The sequence below is a fragment of the Trichechus manatus genome, unplaced genomic scaffold, assembly GCF_000243295.1.
Source record: "Trichechus manatus latirostris isolate Lorelei unplaced genomic scaffold, TriManLat1.0 scaffold00064, whole genome shotgun sequence".
Classification (NCBI taxonomy): domain Eukaryota; kingdom Metazoa; phylum Chordata; class Mammalia; order Sirenia; family Trichechidae; genus Trichechus; species Trichechus manatus.
Window position 1 is genome coordinate 14,350,343 of NW_004444000.1, and position 14,456 is coordinate 14,364,798.

The 14,456-nt window shown below is 42.8% G+C and overlaps 1 protein-coding gene across 3 annotated transcripts in view; it reads right to left on the reverse strand.

The window, feature by feature from the left end:
• The window catches only part of CCDC15 (coiled-coil domain containing 15), a 100,053-nt gene that overhangs the window by 33,073 nt on the left and 52,524 nt on the right, over window positions 1–14,456 (reverse strand). For 2 of the 3 annotated variants that reach the window (XM_023734088.1, XM_023734089.1), the window contains 2 exons: window positions 7,363–7,455; window positions 5,985–6,088 (listed from right to left, as the gene is read on the reverse strand). In XM_023734088.1, coding sequence (XP_023589856.1) covers window positions 5,985–6,088; window positions 7,363–7,455 — 197 coding nt within the window. Of the gene's footprint in view, window positions 1–2,916; window positions 2,974–5,984; window positions 6,089–7,362; window positions 7,456–14,456 lie in introns of those variants that run through there. The other variant, XM_023734090.1, reaches the window with a different exon arrangement.

Genomic DNA, 14,456 nt, shown 5'->3' on the forward strand with positions numbered 1-14,456 from the left:
GTGTGCAGGAGGCTTCCTGGAGGAGTGGGGTGCCTCTGGGCACTTATCAGTGGATCTAGGCTTGCCAACCCACAGAGCAAGAGAGCTGAGTGTCTGTGTGCACAAGGCTTCCTGGCGGAGTGGGGTGCCTCTGGGCACTTATCGGTGGATCTAGGCTTGCCGACCCACGGAGCAAGACAGCTGAGTGCCTGTGTGCAGGAGGCTTCCTGGCGGAGTGGGGTGCCTCCCGGCACTTATACCGGTGGAGCTACAGAGCTTTGGAACACATGCCCCAGCAGGGCAGATGTGGGCATGAGGCCCGAGGGCCAAGAGGCCACAGGAAACAGAAGCAGAAGCAGAAGCTGAAGAGACAAGGGACACAAGAAGCCGAGCTGCCTCAGTCTCAAAAGGTATGGCTATGACCTCAGGGGTTTCAAAGGTGCAGCAATGGACTCTGGTGCTTCTAAGGGTGGAGTCGCCACTCAGATGGACTGGGAAAATGGTGCGCCTAAAGCCAAGGGAGCAGAGTTGCTGTCCCAGTGGGCCTGGAAGGCGGAGCTGAAGCCCAGGGCCGAGGGGCCTCCACTCAGAATCCAGAGACTGTGGCCAACACCTAGAGTCTACAGGGCAGGGCTATTGTGTAAATTGTCTCAGAGAACAGAAGATTATTTTCAAATCCTTGAGGGCTAATGTAATGTGTTTTGCTGACTTGCTTGGTGCCTGTTATCACTTTTTTTCCTCCAGCTTCTCCCATTTGTAATGGAAATGTCTAGCTTGTGCCTGTTCTGCCATTGTACCCTTGGAAGCAGAAAACTTGTATTTCAGATTTCACAGATGAAGAGGAATTTTTCGATTTTGGACTTGGAGTTAAGACTTTTGCTATGATATGATGGGGTGAATATGTTTTCCATGTTGCAAGGATGTCATTTTTTGGGGGCCAAAGGATGGAATGTCATGGTTTGAATTATGTCCCCCAAAAAATGTGTGTACCAATTTGGCTAGGAAATGATTCCTGGTACTGTGTGATTTTCCTGTATGTTGTAAACCTGCCTCTATGATGTTAATGAGGCAGTTGTGTTAGTAAGGCAGGACCTGATCTACAAGACTAGATTGTGTCCTGAGGCAGTCTCTTGAGATATGAAAGACAGAAGTGAGCGGTGAGACAGGGGGACCTCATACCATCAAGATAGCAGTGCCAGGAGCAGAGCGTGTCCTTTGGACCGGGGTCCCTGCACAGAGAAGCTCCTAGTCCGGGGGAATACCAAAGAGAAGAAGGCCGACGGAGAGAAAAAGCCTTCCCCTGGAGCTGACGCCCTGAATTTGGACTTTTAGCCTACTTACCTGTGAGGAAATAAACTTCTCTTCGTTAAAACCATCCACTTGTGGTATTTCTGTTATAGCAGCACTAGATGACTAAGACAGTATGTAAGCCTGCATTTATTAGAGGCAAGCCTGAATGAATGATTCCACGAATAAAAATACAAGGTAAAGCACTTAATAGGGCTCAATAAATACTTCCTCTGCCATGGTTACTACACAAGGGGTACTTGTCTTTTAAAAGAACTCTTTTCTTGTTAGGTGAAGGGAAGGACAGCACACACTACAGGGGAAGCCAGCACAACTGGACTAAACCAAAGCTAAGAAGTTTCCTCAATACTATCAAATACTTTGAGAGACAGAGTAGCAGGGATGCGGGGTCTGGGGACCATGCTTTCAGGGGACATCTATGTCAATTGGTATAACAAACCTTATTAAGAAAATGTTCTGCATCCTACTTTGGTGAGTGGCGTCTGGGGTCTTAAAAGCTTGCAAGCGGCCATCTAAGATGCATCAATTGGTCCCAACCACTTGGAGTACAGGAGAATGAAGAACACCAAAGACACAAGGAAAGTATTGGCCCAAGAGACAGAATGGGCCACATAAACCAGAGACTTCATCAGCCTGAGACCAGAAGAACTAGATGGTGCCCCTGGCTACCACCAATGAACGTCCTGACAGGGAACGCAACAGAAGGTCCCTGATGGAGCAGTAGAACGATGGGATGCAGAACTCAAATACGAGTAAGAAGACCAGAATTAATGGTCTGACTAAGACTGGAGGAGCCCCGGAAAGCCTGGCCCCTGGTCTCTCCATCACCCCAGAACTAAAACAATTTCCGAGGCCATCTCTTCAGACAGGAATTGGACTGGACTGTGGGACAAAAAGTGATACTCGTGAAGAATGTGCCGCTTAGACAAGTAGATATAAGAGACCAAAGGGGCGGCTTCTGTCCAGAGGTGAGAGGGGAAGGCAGAGAGAGTTAGGAGCTGGTTGAATGTTCATGGGGAATCAGGGGCAGAGGGGAGGAGTGTGCTGTCACAAAATGGGGTGAGTGGTTGGGGTCTCATAATAATGTATATTAAAAAAAAAAAAGAAGGAAAATTCTATATGGGAGACTAACTTGAAATGTAAACTTCATTTAATTACATCAATAAAAAAAAAAGAACTCTTTTCTAAATAAAGAATACTTCTATTACAAAAGTAATCGCCCATTAAAATGAAGGAAGGCTTATTAATAATATTGGAGAAGGAGAAGTTTACTAATAAAATGGTTTATTTGCTTTCATTGAGTTGAAGTAGCACTGCAAAATTAGTAAACCTTCAGGTCCAAAGACTATCCATTAGGCTACCTGACCTCACTGTTAGCACATTACAATAACCCTGTAGCTATTTCTGTTATTGCATTATAATGCAACAAAAGAAATTATCTAAATTCATGAGGGATAAAAATCAGGATCAGTACAAGGCTGGTTCCTATCAGGTGGAAGTCAGACATACCTCTGCCCTCCAACTTCTTCACCATTTCTGACACCAGTTGTTCCCTCCACAGAACTCTCCACTTCTCTGCTATATTCAATAATTCATTGCAATGGCCACAGAGAACTCACAGACCATATTCACAGTTATGTGGTTTATTAGGGAAGTAACAGGCCACAAGTTGGGATCAGGATCAACCTGGAAGTGACAGCAACAATTCAAGATCAGGATCAGAGAGCACACAGGCAAGGTCTGGAAGGGTCCTCCTGAAATAGAGGACACATTCATCCCTTCTTCAGTGCAGAAAAGCTTCTGACCAGGACAGCTCTCTCAGCTGCTCTCCACTGTCAGGCCTCTCCGCCATTGGACCTCTCCACCATCAGCCTCTCTGCTGTTGGCCTTTATGCCACTACTTGGCCCAGCTCACAGCCAGTGCAGCAGCTCACTCAGCTCTCTAAGCTGCTGCTCTCCTAGCAGCAGCTCTCTGCCGTAAGGCTCTCCACTGCGAACTGGCGCAGCTCATAGCCATTGTAACAGCTTGCTTAGCTCCCTTAGCTGTTCTCTGCCATCAGGCCCTCTCTGCTGTTGGTTCTCCACTGCTAACAGGCCCACCTCACAGCCAGTGTAGCAGCTTCGAGACCACTCAGCTCCCACATCTCTCTGTTTCTCTGTCAGCCCAGGTCTTAGACAACATCTGTCTCTCCAATCTCTGTGTTTCAGTTTCAGCCTGATTCTCGTCAGTCACAAGGCAGGGACTCCCTCACCAGACCAGAGTTCAACCAATCTTCAATTACCTATTAGATGTCAATCAACTCAGGTCTTGTTAATTATCAGACAAAAGTATCAAACCATCAGCTTGTCTGCAGCTTACCCTGGAAATGTCAATTAACTTGGGGAAACCCCTGGGTAAAAGTAACAAAGCCTCTGGGGTAGAAAATAACCTGGGAGACCAACCGCCACCCCAAGTTGCTTCTTCAAAGAACGAGGACAAACGTAGTAACTCCTCAGGGCTTGGGGGAAAATCTCCCAAGCTGTTTTTCCAAAGAACCAAGGGAAAAGGCCAAAATAACTCATTGCATCACATGTATGATATATAATATTACAACAGAAAAGTGTTACTCCCTTATCTTTTGTAGCACTTCACAAATTTCAAAGTATTTTCACATACAATTAGCACTTTGTTTAGTGCATTATACACAGTAGGTCAATAATATCTGATAAAATGAATCCTCAAATTTGATCTATGAGATTTCATTATCATTTTTTAAGCATTTCTTAGAAGTCAAGGAACACTATGAAGCTCGTCAAGACTACCGAGGTTGCGTCACCGAAGAAGGCATTCAGGCAGCTAACAAACACATGAGGAAATGCTCACGGTCATTAACCACTAGAGAACTGCATATCAAAACCACATCTCACCCAACATTACTGGCACTAATTAAAAAACAGAAAACAACAAATGTTGGAGAGGTTGAGGGGAGAATGGAACTCTTATGCCCTGCGGGTGGGAATGTAAAATGGTACAACCACTACGGAAAATGACATGGCGCCTCCTTAGAAAGTTAGAAGTAGAAGTACCATACGGTCCAGCAATCCCACTCCTAGGAATATATCCTAGCGAAATAAGAGCCGTCAAATGAATAGACATATGTACACCCATGTTCATTGCAGCATTACTCACAATAGCAAATGGATGGACAACCTAAGTACCCATTAACAGATGAATGAATTTAAAAAACTATGGTACATACACACAATGGAATACTCCTCAATGATAAAGAACAATGGTGAATCTGCGAAACATCTTTCAACATGGATGAACCTGCAGGGCATATACACTGAGTGAAATAAGTCAATCATAAAAGGACAAACACTATATGAGACCACTACTATAAAAACCCAAGAAAAGCTTTACACACAGAAAGAAACCATCTTTGATGGTTACAAGGCAGGGAGGGGAAATCACTAACTAGATAGTAGGCAAGTGTTAACTTTGGTGAAGGGAAAGACAATAAACAATATAGGGGAAGTCAGCACAACTTGACCAAGACAAAGTCACAGAAGCTTCACAGACACATCCGAACACTTTGAGGGACTGAGTTACTGAGGCTGAGGATGAGGAACATGGTCTTGGGGGACATTCAGGTCAACTGACATAACATAGTTCATGACGAAAAGGTTCTACATCCTACTTTGGTGAGTAGCATCTGGGGTCTTAAAAACTTGCTAGCGGCCGTCTAAAATACATCTATTGGTCCCATCACGTTCAGAGCATAGGAGAACAAAGAAAACCAAAGACAAATATTAGTCCAAATGACTAATGGACCACATGAACCACAGCCTCCACCAGCCTGAGCCTAGAAGAACTAGATGGTGCCCAGCTTCCACCACCAACCACTCTGACAAAGATCACAATAGAGGACTCTGGGCAGAGCAGGAGAAAAATGTAGAACAAAATTCAAATTCACAAAAAAAGACCAGACTTACTGGTCTGACAGAGACTGGAGGAACCCCCGAAGACTATGGCCCCCAGACACCCTGCTAACTCAGAAGTGAAGCCACTCCCGAAGTCCAACTTTCAACCAAAGATTAGACAGGCCTATAAAACAAACAACACATACGAAGAGTGTGCTTCTTAGTTCAATCAAGTAAACAAGACCAAATGGACAACACCTGCTCAAAAGCAAAGATGAGAAAGCAGGAAAGGACAGGAAACCTGGACGCACGGACATGGAGAACCTATGGTGCGAAGGGAAAAGGGGAGAGTACTGACACAATGTGGGATTGCAACCAATGTCACAAAACAATTTGTGTATAAATTTTTGGATGAGAAACTAATTTGTGCTGTAAACTTTCACCTAAAACTTAATAAAATTTTTAAAAAAAGACTACTGAGGTTGAGCTCAGGGGGAAATTCAGCGAGGACCTGTATGTTAAAAAACAGAACTGTCCACTGTCTCTGAGTACTACACCCAGACCAAAAGCAGTTCCTTCCCATTGTGCATGTGATTAATGCCACTGAACTGTACGCTTCAAAATGGTTCAAATGGCAACTTTCACGTTTTGTATATTTTACAATTAAAAAATAAAATAGTTGTTTTCACTATAGATCAGAAGGCAAAACCACTGCCTGATTATTTCTACACCATAACCTCCTAAAACATCTTAACTAGCAATTCAAGGCTCACGATGAGGATCAAAGAGCTTACTTTTCAATTTTCTTCTTATGTTCTTTTTGCCTTTGTTGTTCCTTTACTTGTTCTCGCTCCATATCCATGAAAAGTCGTTTATATCTCAGGTACTGCTTTTGACGCTAAAGGAAAGAAGTTTTCATTCTTAAGATTCTGCTCTCGAGAGGACTTTCTGAAGAAGGAAAATATCCTTATGCCGCCACAGACAAGAAAACTATATGATAGAGAAGTCACATGGGACTAAGTTCGTAATTCTCTTCTGTTTACAGGAACTCAGGATAATATTACGGACAGCAAGAGTTTTATATATATCAAGCACACAGCTATTAGGTATTGTAGACAAACCAGAGAAAAAAATACAGTAATTTAGTTTGCCCTTAGAATAGTCCCTTGTCAACAGTACTCGAGGAAACGATCAAATATAAGATATATATTATATTTAAGCCCCATAACAGCAGAGCCACAGAAAGAATGTGAGAGGTATTTTACAACAGGACACTAGTCACTCTAACTTTTCAAAATGAAAGTCATGCCACAGAAGCATACTCTAAGCCCGACCCACCACGGTGGGGGATGGGGAGGGACTCAAAGCCCAGCCTGCCACGGGGTGGGGGTGGGGGGGCGAAGGGGGACAGAAGGGCTGAGGTGCATTAGAACATCATACTCTTAAAGGGACCAAGTACAGTAACAGCAAGTGCTGCTACCTCGTGTGTGATCTGTTCATACGTCTGGATTTAGATGTTCTCTTTTAAGGATTCAACTTTCTCAAAAGACAAAAACACATCTATGTATATATTAGGGCAGTTTGAAGATGTATCATAAAAATGCGGTATTCTTAAACATCACAGGTGCTCCAAACATACCTTTTCAGGTATTAATTCAGTATATCTGGGTTGGGCCTAGACATCTGTATTTTGAAAAAAGCTCCACTTCTGATTGTGGTGCAAGGCCAGGATGAAGAACTGCTAGTTTAACTTTAGATTGAAAAGAAGGGAGTACTAAATAAATGTTTAGCTGCTAACGAAAAGGTCAGCAGTTCAACTCCATCAGCTGCTCCTTGGAAACCCAATGGGGCAGTTCTACTCTGTCCTATAGGATCTCTATGAGTCAGAATTCACTCGACGGTAACAGGTTTTTAAATTAAAAGGCCTCCTTTAAATAAATTATTGTGGTCAATAGGCACTTGCTGGAGAAATTCACTAGCATTAGATCTCTGATTTCACATCAGTGTACCCTAAATCCTAGGAGTTTGAAAAAATGACTCAAGCAACTATACCCTTATCTGCGGACTTGGTAGTATTAGCTCTTAATGTGTTGTGACACATAAATTGCTTCCAAATTCACAGATACTATGACAGGAGAAACACTGGTGTCCAAAAGCAATATCATTACATACCACTTTCTTGTCTTCTTCTTGATCTACACCAGACTGAAGTGCCAGTGGAGCTTGGAATTCAGGGTTCAGTCCTGGTTGATACGCATCGGAAACCTGTTAGAAAGTCCAGGTACACAAAGTGACAAAGTGATCAAAAGCTAGTCCTAGCACTCCTTTGAAATTTTTGTCTATTGATATATATATATTTAAAAGAATAAAGAAAAAAGAATGAAAGGAAGCACTTTCAGAAGGAATTAACCAAACAAAAATCAATAAAACAAAGAAAAGGATTTGGGTCAGAGATGGATAAACAAGTAAGAAATCAAAATGCTTGTAATGAAAGTTCTTCTAAGTGGTCCCTTAAAATCACTCTGCCTGGACTGAACACTGGGTGTAAAGCCAGACCTCTTAAAATCTCCTATCTACACTCACTTTCAATTCATACAACTCCCTGGATGCAGGTGAGTCCAGAGAATAAGAGTCTGAAAATATATCAATCAATTGACATGGCAAGGAGAAAATTGAAGCTAATCTATCCCCTCCTCCCCCCAATCACTAGGAAAGCCTTATGACATAACTTAGTATACCAATTTGAACATCATATGGGTCAAATGACAATCTCTAAAATTGGTTTTAGAAATAAAAGTTTAAAATTACTTTTATCTTTTTATTTTTTAGAAGTTACTGATTTTTCAGCAAAGTGGCATGATATAAGATCAAAATACACAAATCAGTAGTATTTCTATAAACGTACAATGAACAATCAGAAAGTAAAATTAAGAAAAAAATTAGAAAGGGCCAGAGACTTCATCAGCCTGAGACCAGAAGAACTAGATGGTGCCCGGCTACCACCAATGACTGCCCTGACAGGGAACACAACAGAGAGTCCCAGAAGGAGCAGGAGAAAGGTGGAGAGCAGAATTCAAATTCTAGTAAGAACACCAGACTTAATGGTCTGACTGAGACTGGAGGAACCCCAGAAAGCATGGCTCCCAGATTCTCTATCAGCCCAGAACTAAAACAGTTTCCAAGGCCAACTCTTCAGACAGGGATTGGACTGGACTGTAGGACAGAAAGTAATACTCATGAGGAGTGTGCCTCTTAGCTCAAGCAGACACAAGAGACTAAACAGGCAGCTTCTGTCCGGAGGTGAGATGGGAAGACAGAGAGGGTTAGGAGCTGGTTGAATGGACATGGGGAATCAGGGGTGGAAAGGAGGAGTGTGGTGCTGTCACAGTATGGGGAAAGCAATTAGGGTCACATAACAATGTATGTATAAATTTCTGTATGGGAGACTAACTTGAAATGTAAACTTCATTTAAGCTACAACAATAAACAAAACAAAAAATTCCATTTACAATAACATCAAAAAGAATACTTAGGAATAAATTTAACTAAGGAAGTCTAAATTTTATACTCTGAAAACTACAAAACAATGTTGAAAGAAATAAAAGACCTACCTAAACGAATAGAAAGGCATTCCATATTCAAGGATCAGAAGACTTAATACTGTTAAGATAGCAGTACTCCCCAAATTCATCTACAGATTCGACGCAATTCATTACAATTTCAGCTGGGTTCTTTGCAGAAACTGACAAAATGATCCTAAAATGCGCATGCAAATGCAAGGAACCTAGGATAGCCAATACAATCTTAAAAAAGAAAAACAAAGTTGGAGAAATCACTTTTCCTAATTTCAAAACTTACTACAAAGCTACAGTAGTCAAAACAGTGTGGTATTGGCATAGGATAAATATCTAAATCTAAGTAACAGAACTGAGGGTTCAGAAATAAGCTCTTATAATTATAGTCGACTGATTTTTTACAAGAGTGCTAAGTCAATTCAACGAGGACAAAACAGTCCATTCAACACAGGGTGCTAGGACATCTGGGTATCTACATTCAAAAGAATGAAGCTGGGTACCTAACACCATTGACTCAGAGTAGAGCACAGACTTAAACCTAAGAGCTAAAAACTACAAAACTCCTAGAAGAAAACACAGACACAAACTTCGTGACCCTGAATTAAGCAATGGTTAATTAGACATGGCACCAAAAGCACACCCTCGAATAGATAAATTGGAGTTCATCCAAATGAAACACTTCTTGGCTGCAAAGGAAAACATCAAGCAGGTGAAAAGACACACCAGAGAATGGGAGAAAATATTTCCAAATCATGTATCTGATAAGGGACCTGTATGTAGAATGTATAAGGAATTCTTTTAACTCAATAAAAAGACAAATAACCCAATTAAAAAATGGGCAAAGGGACTGCTGAACAGACACTTCTCCTAAGAAGATATACAAACGGCTGACGCGCACACAAACTGATGCTCTATCTACATCATTAGCTGTCAGGAAAATGCAAAGCAAAATCACAATGAGTTACTGCTTCACACCCACTAGGATGGCTATAACAGACAGACAGACAATAACAACTGCTGGAAATGATGTGGAGAAAATAGAACTCTCATGCACTGCTGGCAGGAATGTAAAATGGTGCAATCACTTTGGGAAACAGGTTGGTAGTTCTTCAAATGGTTAAACAGAGTTACCACAAGCTCTTAAGCAATCCCACTCCTAGGTATATACCCAAGAGAAATGAAAATATGTTCGCAGAAAAGCCTGCACGCAAATGTTCACAGCAGCATTATTTATAATCCTCAAAAACAACTCAAGTGTCTGTCAGCTGATGAATGGATACACAAAATGTGACGTATCCATACAATGGAATATTATTTGGCAATAAAAAGGAACAAAATACTCAAAGATGCTACAATATGGATGAACTTTCAAAACATTGTGTTAAGTGAAAGAAGTCACTCACAATTTCTATAAAACGTCTACAACAGGCAAATCTATAGAGACAGGAAGTAGATTCATGGTTGACTAGGACTGGGGGCCACCACCTGACTGTCAGTTTGTGCTCTTGCGGTGGCTTGTGTGTTGCTGTGATGCTGGAAGCTAAGCCACCAGTATATAAAATACCAGCAGGATCACCCATGGGAGACAGGTTTCAGTGAAGCTTCCAGACTAACACAGACTAGGAAGAAAGGCCTGGCGGTTTACTTCTGAAAATCAGCCAAGGAAAACTTTTTTTTTTTTTTGGATACTGTGATTTTTTTTTTTTTTTAATTCACTTAAAATGCCTTTGTAAAGGTAAAATAAAGTACTGGGGTCTGTTGAGCAAACAAATAAGTTTTCTTGTCACTTTGTGGTCAGATTTTTAAAGCTCTGAAATGATATGGTTTTGCAATTCTTAGACCAGCATTGCCATCCCAGTAGAGCAAGAGGGCCTTAGGGATCAGTGCAAGGAATTACGAGCAAGTTCTCCTAGGTGCTCTCACCTTCTCATGCTACGGGCTGGGGATGGGGATGGGGTGCTGCAGGAGAGCTTGAGCAGTGTTCTCCAGAATGATCTTCTTTAGATTATTTTCAACCTACTTTACAATAAGACTTTGTATTAGGATCAACTGGAAACTCTGGTGGCGTAGTGGTTAAGTGCTACAGCTGCTAACCAAAAGGTCAGCAGTTCGAATCCACCAAGCATCCTTGGAAACTCTACGGGGCAGTTCTACTGAATCGGAATCTACTCGATGGCAACAGGTTGTTAGGATCAATAGCAGATGTGGCCAAGAAAGAGGGCCTGTGGGGCCTTCTTTTTTTTTTTTTTCTTTTGTCCTATATATATTTTAAATTTTTTCCCATACAAAAATTTATACATTGTTATGTGACCCTAACTGCTCTCCCCATACTGTGACACACACTCCTCCTTTCCACCCGATTCCCCATGTCCATTCAACCAGCTCCTAACCCTCTCTGCCTTCCCATCTCACCTCCGGACAGAAGCTTAGCTTGAGCTAAGAGGCACACTCCTCACGAGTATCACTTTATGTGCCACAGTCCAGTCCAATCCCTGTCTGAAGAGTTAGCCTTGGAAACTGTTTTAGTTCTGGGCTGATAGAGAATCCGGGGGCCATGCTTTCTGGGGTTCCTCCAGTCTCAGTCAGACCATTAAGTCTGGTCTTTTTACTAGAATTTGAGTTCTGCACCCCACCTTTCTCCTGCTCAATCCGGGACTGTCTGTTGTGTTCCCTGTCAGGGCGGTCAGTGGTGGTAGCCGGGCACCATCTAGTTCTTCTGGTCTCAGGCTGATGAAGTCTCTGGTCTATGTGGCCCTTTCTGTCTCTTGGGCTAATACTTTCCTTGTGTCTTTGGTGTTCTTCATTCTCCTTTACTCCAGGTGGTTGGGACCAATTGATGCATCTTAGATGGCCGCTTGCAAGCTTTTAAGACCCCAGACGCCACTCACCAAAGTAGGATGCAGAACATTTTCTTAATAAGGTTTGTAATGCCAATTGACCTAGATGTCCCCTGAAAGCATGGTCCCCTGACCCCTACCACTCTGTCCCTCAAAGTGTTTGACTGTATTCAGGAAACTTCTCAGCTTTGATTTAGTCCAGTTGTACTGACTTCCCCTGTAGTGTGTGCTGTCCTTCCCTTCATCTAAGATAATTCTTATCTACTATCTAGTTAATAAATAACCCTCACCCTCCCTCCCCACCCTCGTAACCATCAAAGAAGGTTTTCTTCTGTGCTTAAACCTTTTCTTGAGTACTTATAATAGTGGTCTTACACAATATTTGTCCTTCTGTGACTGACTAAATTCACTCAGCATAATGACCTCCAGCTTCCTCCATGTTATGTTTCACGGCTTCATCGTTGTTCATCATCGGGTAGTATTCCATTGTGTGGATATACCATAATTTATCCATTCGTCCACTGATGGGCACCTACGTTGTTTCCATCTTTTTGCTGTTGGGAACAGTGCTGCAATGAACATGGGTGTGCACTTATCTATTCGTGTGACAGCTCCTGTTTCTCTAGGATGTATTCTCAGTTGCGGTATAGCTGGATTGTATGGTATTTCTATTTTTAGCTTTTTAAGGAAGCACCAAATCGATTTCCGAAGTGGCTGTACCATTTTACATTCCCACCAACAGTCTCTCCACAACCTCTCCAGCATTTATTATTTTGTGTTTTTTGGATTAATGCTAGCCTTGCTGGGGGGAGATGATATCTCATGGTAGTTTTGATCTGCATTTCTCTGATGGCTAATGATTGTGAGCATTTCTTTATGTGTCTGTTAGCTGCCTGAATATCTTCTTTAGCGAAGTGCCTGTTCATATCCTTTGCCCATTTTTTAATTGGTTTATTGGTCTTTTTGTTGTTGAGGTTTTGCAGTATCTTGTAGACTTTAGATATTAGACGCTGATCAGATTTGTCATAGCCAAAAATTTTTTCCCAGTCTGTAGGTTGTCTTTTTACTGTTTTGGTGAAGTCTTTTGATGAGCATAAGTGTTTGATTTTTAGGAGCTCCCAGTTATCTAGTCTCTCTTCTGGTGCTTGTGCATTGTTACTTATGGTTCGTGTTGTGTTTATGCCATGTATTAGGGCTCCTAGCATTGTCCCTATTTTTTCAAGGAAAACTTGACAAACCACAAACAGAACACTGTACAATACAGCGCTGGAAGATGCAAACATACCAACAATTACAAAGGTGGCGCAGGACCTGGCAACGTTTCATGGTCATACTTAAGGTCACTTTGAGTCAGAGCTGACTCAATGTCAGCTAACAACAATAACAAGGAGGACTGGGGGTTGAAGGGAAAAGGGGGGTGACTACTAATGGGCATGGGGTTTCAGAGGTGACTAAAATGTCCTAAAATTGATTGTGATGATGTTTTCACAACACTGTGCATTAATGTAATTTTTGGATTTCCCTCACTGCATACTCCACTTATTCATTCCTTTACCCTCAGCTATTATTCCTCCATGTCTCCATTGATCCCCAAAGTTTCCCACCTTGGGAAGGGATGTTAGGTTCTGCCACTGTTCCAGCCTAGACTGCTGGTGGCAATACTAGTCTAGCAAGTGTCTCCCCCTCAGCCTGCTCATTCACAGTTACGGGTTACTTCTTGCTTTGGAAGCATCCCTGCTTCCCCTGCACACAGCTGCAGTCCTGGCAGCACTACATCAGACAGGAAAAAAGAAAGCAGAGGTGATGTGGGGGAGAAAGAAAAAGAAGCTGAAGTGATATGGGGAAGAAGTGAACAGTCATACCTGCATCGTCCCCCACCCCCTCTTCCTCAAATCCCCCAGAACAGCAGAGGAGTCTATCTGGTGGGGGCCTTTCCTGGCCCTCCTCATGCTCGTGTGTGTTCATGTAAGCCAGCCTCCATGCCTTTATCTTCTCCATTTCAGACAAAGTTTCAACTGCCCATTCCAATTCTCTTATCAAACCGTTACTCTAAGGATAAAAGCGTGTTCCTTGGTCTCAAGAAATACGAGTCAGGAGTCCAGACTGATGTAGAATTTTCTGTTCTGGTCTTTTTATAGTACTCTGAGCATTTGCATCTACTCCTGGAAAAGCAAAGCGCAGTCCAGAGTAAGTGTCTATTCCTATTTGTAGTCTCTCAGATTTATCAGCATCAGTCCGGCTTGCAAGCTATGTGCAAGGCATTCCCATGAGGGAATCTTCCCCATGGCCATCTGCAGTCTCTCCTGTCAGCAGACACAGCTCTTATTGGCATTTTGTGCCTCAGAGGGTGGAAGAGGAACATGTCTGGATTCAGCCCATCTCCGCATTGCTGCCCCTCCCCCATGTGCACCCACCTCATGAACCCAGGTGGCCACCCAGGCGAGCATACCAGGATATCTACTCACCACTCCAATTAACTTCCAGTCCTGGGAAGGGGTCTTCTGATGGGCACTGACATGACCTACTTTAATTTACCCCTTAAATTTCCACAGGGCCATGCCCCATATGGACATCCCTTTGACAGGCCAGTTTTCCACTACCCTTTTACCTGATTCCATGGCCAGGCCACTGGTTACCACCCTGAGTTGTTAAAAACACAAATATCGGGGAAAACGGCATGCGATTTGGCCCGCTAAACTGATCTGTCTTTACTTTCTTCCGTCAGCCTGGCTGATGCTGTGACGAAGCAGGACGGTGTCCGTTCACCTTGGAACGGCCATCCAGAAACCAAGCAGCTCTTAGGTCAGTCGAGAGCTGTCCATACGGCACCCCAGGTGGCCACTGGGTCTGGCAG